The sequence below is a fragment of the Coregonus clupeaformis genome, chromosome 15 (assembly GCF_020615455.1).
Source record: "Coregonus clupeaformis isolate EN_2021a chromosome 15, ASM2061545v1, whole genome shotgun sequence".
NCBI lineage: Eukaryota > Metazoa > Chordata > Actinopteri > Salmoniformes > Salmonidae > Coregonus > Coregonus clupeaformis.
In genome coordinates, this window is record NC_059206.1 from 57482174 (window position 1) to 57501073 (window position 18900).

The 18900-nt window shown below is 40.5% G+C and overlaps 1 protein-coding gene across 2 annotated transcripts in view; it reads left to right on the forward strand.

Annotated features, from left to right (window-relative positions):
- The window catches only part of LOC121582745 (collagen alpha-1(XXVII) chain A-like), a 388342-nt gene that overhangs the window by 129300 nt on the left and 240142 nt on the right, over positions 1 to 18900 (forward strand). For both annotated transcript variants that reach the window (XM_041898821.2, XM_041898822.2), the window contains exons 9-10: positions 10717 to 10770; positions 11534 to 11578. In XM_041898821.2, the coding sequence (XP_041754755.1) occupies positions 10717 to 10770; positions 11534 to 11578 (99 nt within the window). The remainder of the gene's footprint in view (positions 1 to 10716; positions 10771 to 11533; positions 11579 to 18900) is intronic.

Here is an 18900-nt window from a genome sequence, read left to right on the forward strand (position 1 = left end):
TCCCCACTGTATAACGGGAATGAATGTAGACTGAATGATCTGTTTTCTACTATTTAATGAAAGGCAAGCCCTATTCCTATAGAAGAAGCCCAACTTAATACTTAATTTCTTGACTAACTTGTCAACATGCTTTTTAAAAAATAGCTTTTCGTCAATCCAGATGCCCAGATATTTATAGGCGGGGACACGATAAATGGTGGCACCATCTAACGTACTTATGCACAAATCATCAGTTACATTTTTACATGATTTGGAAGATAACATGTACTTGGTTTTACCAGCATTTAGTACCAACTTCAGGTCAACCAAGGCTTTCTGCAAGGTAGTAAAAGCAGATTGAAGAGTCAACAGAGCCTGAGCTGCCATAGGGGCAGTAGTGTATACAACAGTGTCATCTGCGTACAGATGAAAGTTACAGTTTTGTACAGATAGACCAATGCTCTTAATATAAATAGTGAAAAGAACTGGACCAAGAATCGAACCCTGTGGGACACCTTTTGTTATGTCTAGAAATTCTGCTTTAACGCCATCAGTAAGTACACACTGTGTTCTGTCTTTTAAATCATTCTCAAACCAGCTACAAGCAGCCAGATCTAAGCCAATCGTAGAGAGTTTCTGAATAAGTAAGGTGTGATCCACAGTGTTGAATGCCTTGGACAGGTCAATGAAGAGGACAGCACAGTGTTTCTTTGTATCTAAACAATTTATGACATCATTTAAAAGCATAGAAGTAGCAGAGATCATACTATGACCTGGTCTGACTGTTTTACATTCAGAAAAGATGTAGCAGTTAAAAGGGATCTAAGCTGAGTATTAATCAATGATTCCAGGATTTTTGCTAGGCAAGAGTTTGGAAATGGGACAATAGTGATTTAGATCACTCGGACCGCCACCTTTATGTAAAGGAAGCACATAGTAATAAGAAGGGATCAAGCATATCAGCCCCAGTAGATTGTTTTTACACCAATCATAAGTAGTTGTTCCAATACATCAGAAGTAGACAGTTGCTCCAGAGAGTACAAGGAATCACTGGGGGTTGTCTGGTCCCCTATCAAGTTGACTAGCGGCTGGGAGAGGGACGAGCATTTACTGACTGACACGGGTCTATTAAACCAATATTTATTTCAAACAAAAAACCGGCGGACATAAAATGTTGATTAAAAGCATGACCTATCTCATTTTATTCAATAATGATGTCAGAGTTCAGTATAACTTGCTTGGGTAGGGAAGGAGAGGAATTTCCACGCTTTAGCGCCTTAACTGTTTTCCAAAATGTAGATGGATCACCAGCAGAGTCAGCGATAGAACTTAGGAAGTAGCTTGATTTAGCCTTTTTTTTAACTAAGGACGTGCATTTATTTCTCAGTTGCCTGAAAAGCTGCCAGTCAACAACAGCATCAGTTAGTCTTGCTTTGGCCCAGGCATGATTTCTTGTTCTAAAGATATCTGAAAAGTTCTGTAGAAAACCAGGAATTTGATCTGTTTTTAGTCTATGTCGTTTAAAAGGAGCGTGTTTATCTGCCAATGATATAAAAATAGAAGAGAATTGCCTTAGCGCTAATTCAGGGTCAGGTATACACTTGATGGAGGAAAGTTCAGTAAAGTATAAGTCATGCATAAACGCTTGTGGAGAAAAGTTTTTAACATGTCTCTTCATAATAATACGGGGATCAGAATTATGCTGTCTAGTAATGATCACTAAGGTCACTTGCAAACACACCAAAATAAATGTACTTATGGGGGTTATTTGTGAGAATTAAATCTAATAATGAGGATCTATCTAGATTTTTCACATTTAACCGAGTGGGTTTTGTCATCGATCATGGATAAGGACATTGACATTGCTAATTTCAACATTTTAAATGTGATAGGTGGAGGGGTGGCGATGTATGTGAAATCCACTTTTGTAGCATCGAGCCATTTAACCAAGTCTCTGATAAAACAAGAATGTCTGTGTTCGTGTCATGCATTCAGATATCGATAAAGTCCATCTTTGACATCATACTTAGCACATTTAAATGTAACCCAGCGACACTTAAAAACAGCAGGGGTGTCCATATTTACCCTAACCAGGTCATTATGAACTTGATCATTAAGAAAGTCAGGAGATTTCATAGGAATATAAATTAGGTTATCAAAGCTTGCCCTGATGGGCCTACGGCTGCATCTATTTGGTGGCTGTTTAAATCCTATTGAAATTAAGATAGGGATAATGTAGATTTTATGTATCATGATGGTTGGGATAACCTGGGTAGAGTGCGGGTGGGCCTGGACATATACAGATAGGGTGTGCATCCCAAATGGCACCCTGTTCTCTATATAGTGCCCTACCTATGGGCCCTGGTCAAAAGGAGTGCACTATATATGGGATATGGTGCCATTTGGGATGCAGCCAGTGCCACATCTGAAAATATCCAGGGGAAAATAACCCATCGGGCCTGCGTGCCCAGGGGCCCGGCCTTCCAACAGACATGTGGCTCTGGGGAGGGGGGGGATCTGTGCAAGCAGTGCACTGACTGCACTTACCCCCTGCACCACCACAGTTTACTTGAGCTATATACACTAAACTCCCATATCTTATGTCTAGTATGCAGCAAATGACATGCTCCACTACTCCTCAGCCAGACTGCTACTCAGGCTAGGGCTCACTTACACCGAAACTACACTTATGCCGTGACGACAGCGTACCGTCATACCTCCGTCAAAGTGTTTTTCAGGGTGCTGCACTGAGTCCATGACGAGAATGTATACTTTCATGGCGTATGCCAATGTTATACCCCTGAAAGGGGGAAATATAGAAAAAAATCACACGGAGATGTAGCTTCGGCTTCAAGTCACTTGTAATGAGTGTTTTTCATATAAAATTATCAACCATTTACATACAGTGCCTTCAGAAAGTATTCAGACACCTTGAATTTTTCTACATTTTGTTACGTTACAGCCTTATTCTAAAATGGATTAAAATATATTTTTATATTTAACTCTGCAATCTACACACAATACCCCATAATGACAAAACGAAAACAGACTTTTAGAAATCTTTGCAAATGTATAAACAATAAAAAATTGATCATCCTTGAGATGTTTCTACAACTTGATTGGAGTCCACCTGTGGTCAATTCAATTGATTGGACATGATTTGGAAAGGCACACACCTGTCTACAGTCGTTGTCAAAAGTTTTGAGAATGACACAAGTATTGGTCTTCACAAAGTTCGCTGCTTCAGTGTTATGAGATATTTTTGTCAGATGTTACTATGGTATACTGAAGTATAATTACAAGCATTCCATAAGTGTCAAAGGCTTTTATCGACAATTACATTCAGTTTATGCAAAGAGTCAATATTTGCAGTGTTGACCCATCTTTTTCAAGACATCTGCAATCCGCCCTGGCATGCTGTCAATTAACTTCTGGGCCACATCCTGCATTCTTGCATAATCAATGTTTGGAGTTTGTCAGAATTTGTGGGTTTTTGTTTGTCCATCCGCCTCTTGAGGATCGACCACAAGTTCTCAATGGGATTAAGGTCTGGGGAGTTTCCTGGCTATGGACCCAAAATTTCGTTCCCCGAGCCACTTAGTTATCACTTTTGCCTTATGGCAAGGTGCTCCATCATGCTGGAAAAGGCATTGTTCGTCACCAAACTGTTCTTGGATGGTGGGAGAAGTTGCTCTCGGAGGATGTGTTGGTACCATTCTTTATTCATGGCTGTGTTCTTAGGCAAAATTGTGAGTGAGCCCACTCCCTTGGCTGAGAAGCAACCCCACACATGAATGGTCTCAGGATGCTTTACTGTTGGCATGACACAGGACTGATGATAGCGCTCACCTTGTCTTCTCCGGACAAGGTGTTTTCCGGATGCCCCAAACAATGAGCAAGCTCTGCAATGGTGGTGCCCCGATCCCGCAGCTGAATCAACGGTCCTGGTGCTTGCTGGACTTTCTTGAGGCCCTGACGCCTTCTTAACAACAATTGAACCTCTCTCCTTGAAGTTCTTGATGATCCGATAAATGGTTGATTTAGGTGCAATCTTACTAGCGGCAATATCCTTGCCTGTGAAGCCCTTTTTGTGCAAAGCAATGATGACGGCACGTGTTTCCTTGCAGGTAACCATGGAAGAACAATGATTTCAAGCACCACCCTCCTTTTAAAGCTTCCAGTCTGTTATTCTAACTCAATCAGCATGACAGAGTGATCTCCAGCCTGGTCCTCGTCAACACTCTCACCTGTGTTAACGAGAGAATCACTGACATGATGGCAGCTGGTCCTTTTGTGGCAGGGCTGAAATGCAGTGGAAATGTTTTTGGGGGATTCAGTTCATTTTCATGGCAAAGAGGGACTTTGAAATTAATTGCAATTCATCTCATCACTCTTCATGACATTCTGGAGTATATGCAAATTGCCATCATCAGAACTGAGGCAAAACTTTTGACCACGACTGTATATAAGGTCCCACAGTTGACAGTGCATGTCAGATAAAAAACCAAGCCATGAGGTCGAAGGAATTGTCCGTAGCATGTTTTTTTATTATCTTGTTGATTGATGACCAACCAAGAGCATTGTGCATGACTACAACAGAAGAACCATATCTCCACCTTAAAACAATTGTTGCTGCTTTGTTCTGTTCAATCTGCAGCCTCCTAATTTCACTTGCTGATGCATTTCCCCAGACCACAGAACAGTAGTTCACCTGACTCCCAATTAATGCTTGGGTTGTTTGCTTAAGAATCTTTCCCGTTAAATATTTAGCTATCCTTCTTCTTTTTTTTTTACATAGATTAGATAGATCAGTTATTTGAGACAACCATGATAAGCAGTTGTCTAGCTGCACCCCTAGTAGTTTGGTTTCTGCTTCTTCCTCAATTTGTACTCCCCCCATACTTAATTGTATCCCATGCTGTGTTGGCCTTTTCCTAGTGGAACAGACCAATATAACCTTGGTTTTCTTGGTGTGCAAAACAAGTTTGTTCCAGCAAACCCACCCTCTGATATTTCCCAGATCTACTTGTAGAGCTTGCTGTACCTGTTGAACCGATTGTTTTGCTGTATAAATTGTAGTATCATCTGCAAATATAGTTTTAGATAAGACATAAGGAAGGTTGTCTGTATATATTAAGTAAAGAAGTGGCCCAAGGCAGCTGCCCTGCGGTATTCCACAGTTTAAAGCATGAGGGGAAGAAAACGACCCATTGACTGTTTCCTGTCAGTTAGATATGACTGTACCCAATTCAATGCTGCCTCCTTAAACCCATAATGCAATCATTTTGTCAAAATTATTTCATGATCCACTAAATCAAATGCTGCACTAAAATACAAAAAATAGTACACCCACAAACCTACCATTAGCCATTACATTGAGCCACTGGTCAGTCGTGTCAACCAATGCAGTTGTAGTGGAATGGTTTTTGCGATAAGCATGCTGATTGGCTGTGATCAGATCATTATTTTCCATATACTCCCATATTTGTCTACACAATACCCTCCAATATCTTACTGAGTGAAGGGAGTAGACTAATTGGTCAACTATTGGCAGGAGTAATGGGTTATTTGCTGTCTTTCGGGATTGGACACAGTTTAGCATGCTTCCATACATTTGGAAATGTCCCCTTTTCCAGTGACCAATTAAATATGTATTTGAGTGGAGCTGCAATCTGGAGAGCAGCATAGCGAAGTAAAACATTGTCCATAAGATCATAACCTGTAGATTTACCATTGTTTAATGACATCAATAGGTTTAACACCTCTACTGACACCATTTGTAGACTAAAAGAGCAGGTTTTTTTGTTCATAATATGATCATCAATCCATTGGACAATAGCTTGTTTGGAAGAATGTGTGTTTACATTATCACTCAGTAAATTAATTTTCTTTGTGTCCGAACGGTGACCTATCTTAGTTGATGATCTCGTAGTATCATTAACCATTTGTTTCACACCACAGCTCTCAGCATATCTCATTAATTTAGTTATATTTGAATTATTGTGATCCTTCCTATTTATATTAAAACCACCGAAGATAAATACATCTCTGTTACAATCTGTGGCCTGGTCAAACCCAGTGCATAAGTCATCCAGATAGGAGACCTTAGAGCTAGGAGGTTTATACACACATCCTACCAATATGGGTGCCGGGTGAGGCAGATGTGCTTGAGCCAGTAGGTATATGATTATGAATGTACAGTGCTACACCCCCACCATTCCTATTCCTGTCCCTTCTAAGTAGACTATATCCATGAATGTTAATTTGCCCATCATTAACAGATGCAGCCAAATCCATTTCGGTCAAAGCTCAAATATGAATATTATTTTTGTTGAACAAGTTAAAACCTCATGTATTTTGTTAGGAAGGCTGCATACATTAACCATGATATACAGTGCATTCGGAAATTATTCAGACCCCTTCCATTTTTCCACATTTTGTTACAGTGAGGGAAAAAAGTATTTGATCCCCTGCTGATTTTGTACGTTTGCCCACTGACAAAGACATGATCAGTCATGTCACAAATGTTATAAATTGATTTGCATTTTAATGATGGAAATAAGTATTTGACCCCTCTGCAAAACATTACTTAGTACTTGGTGGCAAAAACGTTGTTGGCAATCACAGAGGTCAGACGTTTCTTGTAGTTGGCCACCAGTTTTGCACACATCTCAGGAGGGATTTTGTTCCACTCCTCTTTGAAGATCTTCTCCAAGTCATTAAGGTTTCGAGGCTGACGTTTGGCAACTTGAACCTTCAGCTCCCTCCACAGATTTTCCATGGGATTAAGGTAAGGAGACTGGCTAGGCCACTCCAGGACCTTAATGTGCTTCTTCTTGAGCCACTCCTTTGTTGCCTTGGCCGTGGGTTTGGGGTCATTGTCATGCTGGAATACCCATCCACGACCCATTTTCAATGCCCTGGCTGAGGGAAGGAGGTTCTCACCCAAGATTTGACGGTACATGGCCCCGTCCATCGTCCCTATGATGCGGTGAAGTTGTCCTGTCCCCTTAGCAGAAAAACACCCCCAAAGCATAATGTTTCCACCTCCATGTTTGACGGTGGGGATGGTGTTCTTGGGGTCATAGGCAGTATTCCTCCTCCTCCAAACAAAGCGAGTTGAGTTGATGCCAAATAGCTCGATTTTGGTCTCATCTGACCAGAACACTTTCACCCAGTTCTCCTCTGAATCATTCAGATGTTCATTGGCAAACTTCAGACAGCCCTGTATATGTGCTTTCTTGAGCACGGCGTAGTGTGTTACCAATTGTTTTCTTGGTGACTATGGTCCCAGCCGCCTTGAGATCATTGACAAGATCCTCCCGTGTAGTTCTGGGCTGATTCCTCACCGTTCTCATGATCATTGCAACTCCACGAGGTGAGATCTTGCATGGAGCCCCAGGCCGAGGGAAATTGACAGTTCTTTTGTGTTTCTTCCATTTGCGAATAATCGCACCAACTGTTGTCACCTTCTCACCAAGCTGCTTGGCGATGGTCTTGTAGCCCATTCCAATCTTGTGTAGGTCTACAATCTTGTTCCTGACATCCTTGAAGAGCTGTTTCGTCTTGGCCATGGTGGAGAGTTTGGAATCTGATTGATTGATTGCTTCTGTGGACAGGTGTCTTTTATACAGGTAACAAGCTGAGATTAGGAGCACTCCCTTTAAGAGTGTGCTCCTAATCTCAGTTCGTTACCTGTATAAAAGACACCTGGGAGCCAGAAGTCTTTCTGATTGAGAGGGGGTCAAATACTTATTTCCCTCATTAAAATGCAAATCAATTTATAACATTTTTGACATGCGTTTTTCTGGATTTTTTTGTTGTTATTCTGTCTCTCACTGTTCAAATAAACCTACCATTAAAATTATAGACTGATCATTTCTTTGTCAGTGGGCAAACGTACAAAATCAGCAGGGGATCAAATACTTTTTTCCCTCACTGTACATTACAGCCTTATTCTAAAATTGATTTAAATATATTCATCAATCTACACACAATACCCCACAATGACAAACAGAAAACAGGATTTAATAACTTCTTGCTATGAGACTCGAAATTGAGATCAGGTAACATTCTGTTTCCATTGATCATCCTTGATATGTTCCTACAACTTGATTGGAGACCACCGGTGGTAAATTCAATTGATTGGACATTATTTGGAAAGGCACACACCTGTCTATATAAGGTCCCACAGTTGACAATGCATGTCAGAGCAAAAACCAAACCATGAGGTCGAAGGAATTGTCCCTAGAGCTCCGTGACAGGATTGTGTCAAGGCACAGATCTGGGGAAGGGTACCAAAAAATGTCTGCAGCATTGAAGGTCCCCAAGAACACAGTGGCCTCCATCATTCTTAAATGGAAGAAGTTTGGAACCACTAAGACTCTTCCTAGAGCTGGCCGGCTGGCCAAACTGAGCAATCGGAGGAGAAGGGCCTTGGTCAGGGAAGTGGCCAAGAACCCGATGATTACAGACCTCCAGAGTTCCTCTGTGGAGATGGGAGAACCTTCCAGGACTACCATCTCTGCAGCACTCCACCAATCAGGGCTTTATGGTAGATAGGAAGCCACTCCTCAGTAAAATACACATGATAACCCACATGGAGTTTGCTAAAAGGCACCTAAAGGACTCTCAGACCATGAGCAACAAGATTCTCTGGTCTGATGAGACTTGTCCCTAACTCCTTCAAGACTTTTGGAAAAGCATTCCAGGTGAAGCTAGTTGAGAGAATGCCAAGAGTGTGCAAAGCTGTCATGAAGGCAAAGGGTGGCTATTTGAAGAATCTCAAATATATTTTGATTTGTTTAACACTTTTTTGGTTACTACATGATTCCATATGTGTTATTTCATAGTTTTGATGTCTTCACTATTATTCTACAATGTAAAAAATAGAAATATTGAACTCTTTCGACTGAATGTCAAGCGTCAGGTCTGGACAAAACCTGGCACTATCCCTATGGAGAAGCATGGTGGTGGCAGCATCATGCTGTGGTGATGTTTTTCAGTGGCAGGGACTGGGAGACTAGTCAGGAACGAGGGAAAGATGAACGGAGCAATGTACAGAGAGATCCTTGATGAAGACCTGCTCCAGATCGATCAGGACCTCAGACTGGGGCGAAGATTCACCTTCCAACAGGACAACAACCCTAAGCACAAAGCCAAGACAACTCAGGAGTGGCTTCGGGACAAGTGTCTGAATGTCCTTGAGTGGCCCAGCCAGAGCCCGGACTTGGACCTGATCAAACATCTCTGGAGAGACCTGAAAATAGCTGTGCGGCGACGTCTCCCATCCAACCTGACAGAGCTTGAGAGAATCTGCAGAGAAGAATGGGAGAAACTCCCCAAATACAGGTGTGCCAACTAGTAGCGTCATACCCAAGAAAACTCAAGGCTGTAATCGCTGCCAAAGGTGCTTCAACAAAGTACAGAGTAAAGGGTCTGAATACTTACAGTACTGCTTGGGCCAAGAAACACGAGCAATGGACATTAGACCGGTGGAAATGTGTCCTTTGGTCTGGAGTCGAAATTTGAGATTTTTGGTTCAGACGCGGTGTGGGTGAACGGATGATCTCTGCATGTGTAGTTCCCACCGTAAAGCACAGAGGAGGAGGTGTTATGGTGTGGGGGTGCTTTGCTGGTGACACTGTCTGTGATTTATTTATAATTCTTGGCACATTTAACCAGCATGGCTACCAGCATTCTGCAGCGATACGCCATCCCATCTGGTTTGGGCTTAGTGGGACTATCATTTGTTTTTCAACAGGACAATGACCCAACACACCTCCAAGCTGTGTAAGGGCTATTTTACCAAGAAGGAGAGTGATGGAGTGCTGCATCAGATGACCTGGCCTCCACAATCCCCCGACCTCAACCCAATTGAGATGGTTTGGGATGAGTCGGACGGTAGAGTGAAGGAAAAGCAGCCAACAAACACTTTTTTGGTTACTACATGATTCCATGTTATTTCATAGTTTTGATGTCTTCACTATTATTCTACAATGTAAAAAATAGAAAACATTAAGAAAAACCCTGGAATGAGTAGGTGTGTCCAAACTTTTGTCTGGTAGTGTATGTAAATGTGATATTTCAGTATTTAAAAAAATATATATTTACAAACATTTCTAAAAACCTGTTTAACAATTTAATCAATTTTAGAATAAGGCTGTAACGTAACAAAATGTGGAAAAAGTCAAGGGGTCTGAATATATCTTCCGAATACTCTGTATAATTCCAAAACACAATCCAGTTCATAAATGTATACAATGTCATTGCATTCATGCATTGCTAGACTGTTTGCATGTTAAAATGACTTGAAGTGGTTGTATCAACAATTGCATCAACATAGATTTATATATTTTTAATACAAGCATAAAATGTGATACCGAAGACACTTTCAATGTGTTATTAAGATTATTTTTGAATTTATATTTGATTATGTGCATTTCTGTGCATCTACATCATCTTTGCAATGCTGTCGCTGACAAGGAAAATAGACTCAAAGCGTAAAACTACACTGTTTCAAGCGATCTTCACTTCACAGATGTGCTGCTTTTGCTTTTGGTATAGCATGTCTCATAGATCACGTGATGGAGCCATTACGGTGACGTAGCAGCATTGGTCTAGTTTGACCGTTAGACTAACTGTTACTCTGCACAAAGCGCTGTCTGTCACTGGCTTACTGTAATTTGTATCAATCCTTTCTATCTGCCTTTAACCCCCCTTCCTTCTTTCCCACAGGGAGAGCGAGGTCCAGACGGAAGCCCAGGTGCCAAAGGTTATCCTGGCAGGCAGGTGCAGTAAATCCTCTGATGTGCTGTGACTGTTATAGTAGGGTCAGGGGTCAGGCTTGACTGGTACAGTAGGGTCAGGGGTCATGATTGACTTGTACAGTAGGGCCAGGGGTCAGGTATGACTAGTAGAGGAGGGTCAGAGGTCAGGGGGTTATGCTCATCTACAGTAGGTTTAGACGGTTCAGATCAGCTCTTGACTGGTGGATTAAGGAGGATTATGTGGTAAGGGGTTGTACTTGTGCAGGGGAGAGTGAATGGACTAGAGCTATGTGCAGAATTATTATATGCATCATCTACACAAAGTGCAGGACTAGAGTGGTGTTGTCATGTAAATCTTGCCACAGAGAGTCAGTTGAAGAGCTATAGTAAATCTTCCTAAAAAGAAATTAAGAGACACTTTTAACTACATACTTCAAGCCCAAGTCAGGCTGCAGTCACAGCTGCTTTCCTGGCATCTACTCCTAGGATGGGTCATTGTGTTTCTAGAGACTGTTCCAAACCCTGCTACACTAGAGGAAGTCCTCTGTCTCTCCCTGCTGTTAGATTGGGTTTACACCTCTACAACTACAAATTCACACTTGACAGACTCATAAATTCATAAATTCCCGATTGACAGACTCAAATTGCACACAGACGCACATACGCACGAACGCACACGCGCACACACACACGCACACACATCGTATCACTGTGATCATTTGTTTTTATCTTAACCACTGATTGTGTTTAACCGTTCAACTACTTTTTCTCTGTCTTTGTCTTAGGGTTTGCCAGGGCCCATAGGAGCCATTGGGCCGAAAGGCGCTCGGGTAGGTGTACCCTTAATTCCCTCTTCCCCAATTATTTTCCTGTGGAGCATGACTTTTTTAGCAGTGCTATAGCCTGGATGGGTGTAGGGTGAAGTTGCTCCTAGACTCTGATCTTGGGTCAGTTTTGTATTTTCCCAATTTATGGTTAAGGTTAGGATAGGGGGAGTGGAAGCTGATCCTAGATCTTTACCTAGGGCAAACTTCACCCCGAATCAGCCTGATGTCGTGGATGTGATGTCACGGTCTGGACGTTTGAGTCATACCCATAAACACCACACTCAATGCTGTTGTCATGCCTACAGGTCAACTTGCGGAAGCCTGGTTTCAATCGTGATTTGATACATTCTGGAAAGCGGCTGATGTTCTTATGTTTACTGTATGTTTTTGATTTTCAAGGGCAATCCGTTTGTCTCTGTGCTGAGTCATGTCTTCTATGTTTCGGCTGATCTGTCCTTTACTTTTATGCATGTGGCTTGACAGAGATTTTACTACTCTCTGTTTACAGTGAATAGTGTCTTGAGTCTCCAACAAAACACACTCGCTTGCCAACAGTTGTTAAATCAAAGTTATTGGTTTTGTCTGCTATAACTGACACACGCACACACACTCAATTACTGTACTTCTGCCTTTTCCACATGAACAGTTGTCTAACTGTATACGCTACATGAATGTGACTGTTGATAATCCCTTGCAGACCAACACACACCCTGAACTAAACAAACACACAGAAACACACATCCTGAATGTACAACCCCCCCCACACACACACACACACACACACACACACACACACACACACATGCACAGTGATGTTATGTTGCGCTTCAATAAATACCCTTAATCAGCTCCCATGGCTGCCCCCACCGGCTGGAATTTCCTGTTTAAAGTTGTAAAAAGAGGCCTTCTACCCTCTCCCTCTCTCCATCAGCAACCCCCATCCCCTGATCCACCACACAACCATCCCCTGTCCTATCTACATCCATCCCCTACCTATAACTACCACCGTATCTATCCCTACCTACAACCATAACCCATAAGCTATACATCAACCAACTCCCTCCCAAACCCTGGTTCACACATCTACCCCTTATCCCCTATTTACCTTCAAGTACTTACCTACCTATAGTATACTACAGCTACCCTGTCCATTACATCTTACCACCCTGTATCCCTGACCTACAACTACCGTCAGCTACTATGTGCCTCACAACCAGCCCCTGATCCCCTAGCTACAACTAACCAACTCACTACACCTAACCACCACTATCGCTTAGCTATAACCATAAACTACAAACTACCAGCTATAGGACTCTATTTTTGGCTGGCGTTAATGCACCCTCTTTGGTAATTTTGACTTGTAAAAGCCAGCGTTCTGCTATTTTCCAACCAGGGTTGGTAATTTACCTCTCTTATATCAGCTCGCTTGGGCTGAGGTGGGAAGGGTGAAATATTTGTGGTGTGTCCTTAAAAATGTGCACCAATGTGCCAATTTCAAGCAGCGCTACTGGTGATATTTAAGACTCACCAAAAGCTGTTCTTAGCTGTAACTTAATTGGTTATGGCATCGATTTTGCCATAACAGTAGCCTATAACCAATTTTTTATTAAAATATCATGAGCAGCAAAACAGTCAACAGACATTCCCGTTTTGTCCTTATATTGGACATTGTTTTTGTCCATGCGGTTTCTGTGAAAAGTTTGGGCTCATTATGCCTATGTGTGATGCCTATTGAATGAAAGGAACATGAAGTTATTGCAATAGACTACTTATTGTTTTTCCTTTATAATTTTGCAAAATATCTTCCACATCTGTTGGATGTAACTGTCAAATCGCGGGAATTCCGCTGTCCTTGGTGCTGAATCCGCTTGTAGCCTAGGCTATTTGCCTGTTCGTTTGTTTGACTTTCACGTGGCAAAGACTCTAACAGACCTTATCAATAAAAAATTAACTAGTTTGGCTACATGTTTGTTATAACTAGGCATATTGTAGGGTTAGTTTATACTATATTCATTGGATAGGACAAACATCCATTCCTCCTGACGAAGACCCCTTAGGCCTGTGCAAACATTGCCTTATGCTCATGTAACGAGAGACGCGATTTATGATATCATGCTTCTGACCCGATCGTATTTAGAAATATTGTTGTTGGTTTAAAAAACTGCTTGATTGTTTTCATTTAATTTAATTAAAAACCAAACTTATTAGAAAGATTTCCCGTCCATGGGTTTATGGTAAGAACGTACATGGCTCAAATGCAATGCAATTGCATCTGATATTTCTGGAGAAATACAAATATGATCTGTAAGATGGTTCCATGATGTTTATAAAACATTACATTTGCGGGCAGTATAATGGTGAGTGGACATTCCCCCTTTATCTTTATATTCAATCTCCTGTGAAAACTTTGGATGTGTGTAAAACCCTCCATAGTCTAAGTTGCCTTGTCTGTATTATACGCCCATGGGGAGCAATTATGGTGCCTGTAACTGTATTTAGATATAGCCTATTTAAAACAAGTTGTTGTTTCATTTTTATTCGAATTTGATTAGAATTATACACTGTATTTTTAATAGCCTAGTAAATGTAATCTTGCTTATTGATTACGTTTAGCATGTGCATGTCCAGACTGCAATTTACAGTAGGCTTAGCCCCTATATCAGTGTGAATGCTATAGCCTATGTTTAACAATGTACTGTATTTCCATATTGAAGCAATGCAATTAGAACTATGTAAACTGCAAACATGTTCAAAATATTTATCAAATATGGGGTAGGCTATTTAACAAACTAGGCTATAATGGACTAACATTCAAATTGGAGTTGATGACAACGCAATACATAAAAGACTGAAAATACACAACTTGAAGCAACCACATATTTAGCCATGGAGCACGTTCTGGTTGGACAGGGAGGGCCAAGCCTCGACACACCCACAACATGTTTATTAATCAAAATCCAGCCCATTTGCGCCATCACCAGCTACTGCGCCCCCAATTCCAGTTGTGAAAATAGCCAAAATATTACTGACACACCCCCAAACCTACAACGCTACCGCCAAGATATACCATTGCGTTAGGTTTGTTAAAATAGAGCCCATAAACAGGATACAAGTGGAAAATATAAAGATCCAGTCCATTTACAAAATTGGAGGCCCCTTACACTTCAGTGTTGTGATGCAAAAATCCTAGCAAAATGTATAGCACATAGAATTAAAAAGGTATTGTCGGATATTATTCATTCTAATCAGACAGGTTTTTACATGGAAGATACATTGGAGATAATATAAGGCAAGTATTGGAAACAATAGAACACTATGGAAAATATGGGAAACCAGGCCTGCTATTCATAGCAGACTTCGAAAAGACATTTGATAAAGTTCGACTGGGGTTTATATATAAATGCCTGGACCATTTCAATTTTGGAGAATATCTTATAAAATGGGTCAAAATCATGTATAGTAACCCTAGGTGTAAAATAGTAAATAATGGCTATTTCTCAGAAAGTTTTAAACTGTCAAGAGGAGTGAAACAAGGCTGTCCACTATCTGCATATCTATTTATTGTGGCCATCGAGATGTTAGCTATTAAAATCAGATACAATAATAATATCATAGGATTAGAAATCCAGGGCTTAAAAACAAAGGTGTCATTGTACGCTGATGATTCATGTTTTCTTTTAAATCCACAACTAGAATCCCTCCACAGTGTCATAGAGGATCTAGATACATTTTCTAACCTCTCTGGATTACAACAAAATTATGACAAATGTACTATATTACGTATTGGATCACTAAAAAATAAAAAAATTACATTACCATGTAGTTTACCAATAAAATGGTCTGATGGTGATGTGGATATACTCAAAATACATATCCCAAAGGAAATAAATGATCTCACTTCAATACATTTTAATAGAAAGTTAGCAAAAATAGATAAGATCTTACTACCATGGAAAGGAAAATACCTGTCAATTTGTGGAAAAATCACCCTGATTAACTCTTTAGTATTATCACAGTTTACCTATTTGCTTATGGTCTTGCCTACGCCTAGCTAACAGTTTTTTAAATTATATGAGAAAATAAATATTCAATTTTAATTGGAACGGCAAGCCAGACAAAATTAAAAGGGCATATTTATATAATGGATATGAATTAGGAGGACATAAATTATTAAATATTAAAGCATTAGACCTATCACTAAAAGCTTCAGTCATATAAAAGTTATACTTAAATCCGAACTGGTTCTCAAGCAAATTAGTAAGATTGTCTCACCCAATGTTCAAGAAAGGCCTTTTTCCCTTTATTCAGATTACAACAACTCATTTGCAGTTATTTGAAAAGGAAATCATCTCCCAAATATCACTATTGGTTGCAATTTCAATTTAATCCTCCAGAAACAACAGAACAAATAATGCAACAAATATTGTGGTTAAATTCAAATATACTAATTGACAAAAAATCTTTATTTTTTGACAGAATGTTTAAAAAAGGTATAATCTTCGTAAATGATATCATCGGTAGGACTGGTGGAGTTATGTCGCACATGCAGCTAACAAAAACATATGGAAATGTCTGCTCTACCCAAAATTACAACCAAATAATTGCAGCCTTACCGCATAAGTGGAAGAGGAAAGTGGAAGGGGGAGAAAGTAAGGAACTTGTCTGTCGGTCTTGCATTAAAGAACATAATTGGTTAAGGAAAACTGTGATAAATAAAAAAGTATAGCAGTTTCACTTAAGGACCAAAGGATTGACAGCCGTCCCATATACAGTGGGGAGAATAAGTATTTGATACTCTGCCGATTTTGCAGGTTTTCCTACTTACAAAGCATGTAGAGGTCTGTCATTTTTATCATAGGTACACTTCAACTGTGAGAGATGGAATCTAAAACAAAAATCCAGAAAATCACATTGTATGATTTTTAAGTAATTAATTTGCATTTTATTGCGTGACATAAGTATTGGATCACCTACCAACCAGTAAGAATTCCGGCTCTCACAGACCTGTTAGTTTTTCTTTAAGAAGCCCTCCTGTTCTCCACTCATTACCTGTATTAACTGCACCTGTTTGAACTCGTTACCTGTATAAAAGACACCTGTCCACACACTCAATCAAACAGACTCCAACCTCTCCACAATGGCCAAGACCAGAGAGCTGTGTAAGGACATCAGGGATACAATTGTAGACCTGCACAAGGCTGGGATGGGCTACAGGACAATAGGCAAGCAGCTTGGTGAAAAGGCAACAACTGTTGGCGCAATTATTAGAAAATGGAAGAAGTTCAAGATGACGGTCAATCACCCTCGGTCTGGGGCTCCATGCAAGATCTCACCTCGTGGGGCATCAATGATCATGAGGAAGGTGAGGGATCAGCCTAGAACTACACGGCAGGACCTGGTCAATGACCTGAAGAGAGCTGGGACCACAGTCTCAAAGAAAACCATTAGTAACACACTACGCCGTCATTGATTAAAATCCTGCAGCGCACGCAAGGTCCCCCTGCTCAAGCCAGCGCATGTCCAGGCCCGTCTGAAGTTTGCCAATGACCATCTAGATGATCCAGAGGAGGAATGGGAGAAGGTCATGTGGTCTGATGAGACAAAAATATAGCTTTTTGGTCTAAACGTGTTTGGAGGAAGAAGAAGGATGAGTACAACCCCAAGAACACCATCCCAACCGTGAAGCATGGAGGTGGAAACATCATTCTTTGGGGATGCTTTTCTGCAAAGGGGACAGGATGACTGCACTGTATTGAGGGGAGGATGGATGGGGCCATGTATCGCAAGATCTTGGCCAACAACCTCCTTACCTCAGTAAGAGCATTGAAGATGGGTCGTGGCTGGGTCTTCCAGCAAGACAATGACCCGAAACACACAGCCAGGGCAACTAAGGAGTGGCTCCGTAAGAAGCATCTCAAGGTCCTGGAGTGGCCTAGCCAGTCTCCAGACCTGAACCCAATAGAAAATCTTTGGAGGGAGCTGAAAGTCCGTATTGCCCAGCGACAGCCCCGAAACCTGAAGGATCTGGAGAAGGTCTGTATGGAGGAGTGGGCCAAAATCCCTGCTGCAGTGTGTGCAAACCTGGTCAAGACCTACAGGAAACGTATGATCTCTATAATTGCAAACAAAGTTTTCTGTACCAAATATTAAGTTCTGCTTTTCTGATGTATCAAATACTTATGTCATGCAATAAAATGCAAATTAATTACTTAAAAACCTTACAATGTGATTTTCTGGATGTTTGTTTTAGATTCCGTCTCTCACAGTTGAAATGTACCTATGATAAAAAATTACAGACCTCTACATGCTTTGTAAGTAGGAAAACCTGCAAAATCGGCAGTGTATCAAATACTTGTTCTCCCCACTGTAGATTGCAAAATAGTTGGGAAGAGATTTTCGACGTACCGATCCCATGGCATAGTGTTTATGAACTGACATGCAAAACGACACCAGATTCAAAAATTAGAATCTTTCAATTTAAATTATTATATACAATTCTTGCTACCAATAGAATGTTATTTATATGGGGGATACAATCTTCCCAGCTCTGTAGATTTTGCTGTGAAGAGACAGAATCATTAGATCATTTGTTTTGGTTCTGTCCATTTGTAGCTTGTTTTTGGACACAGGTCCAGGAATGGCTAAAGGATTGCAATATTTACCTGGAGCTAACCTTGCAGATAGCATTACTGGGTGATCTGAAAAGTCATAGTCAATCGATCAATAATATAATAATACTTTTAGCAAATATGTTTATTTTTAATTCACAATCTGTAGAAGCAATGAGAATAGAAAGGTTCAGAACTTTTGTAAAACATCACAGTACGGTTGAAATATATATGGCAAATAGAAATCCTATATGGATGGTGTTAAGAGATAGATTGGAGGTATTGAATAGAGTTGAAGGATGGGACTAATAACAAATAATAAGAAATAATAACAAAGATAGCTAATAATGTAAGCATACTGTGTCCATAATAAGTATATAGGTTGTATGTTGGGAGCTTTTGGGAAAGAGCACAGTTAGAAAGATATGGCATATAGAAGCAAACCCGGATGGACATCATGAAAATTATCGGAGAGGTTGAGAGTAGAAGAAGTTCAGGAGCAAAATATATATATATATATATATATATATATATATATATATATAATATAATTATTGTAAAATTAACTGTGTCCATAAGGTGTAGATAGTAAGTATAGACCGGAAGTAGAGGCCTGGGCATTGTTGTTCACTAATTTACTCCAAGTAGGGAAAGGATGGCGGGGTTGAAAAGTAATAAAGGGGAGTATATATATAAAAAACATGGGGGATTGGAAGT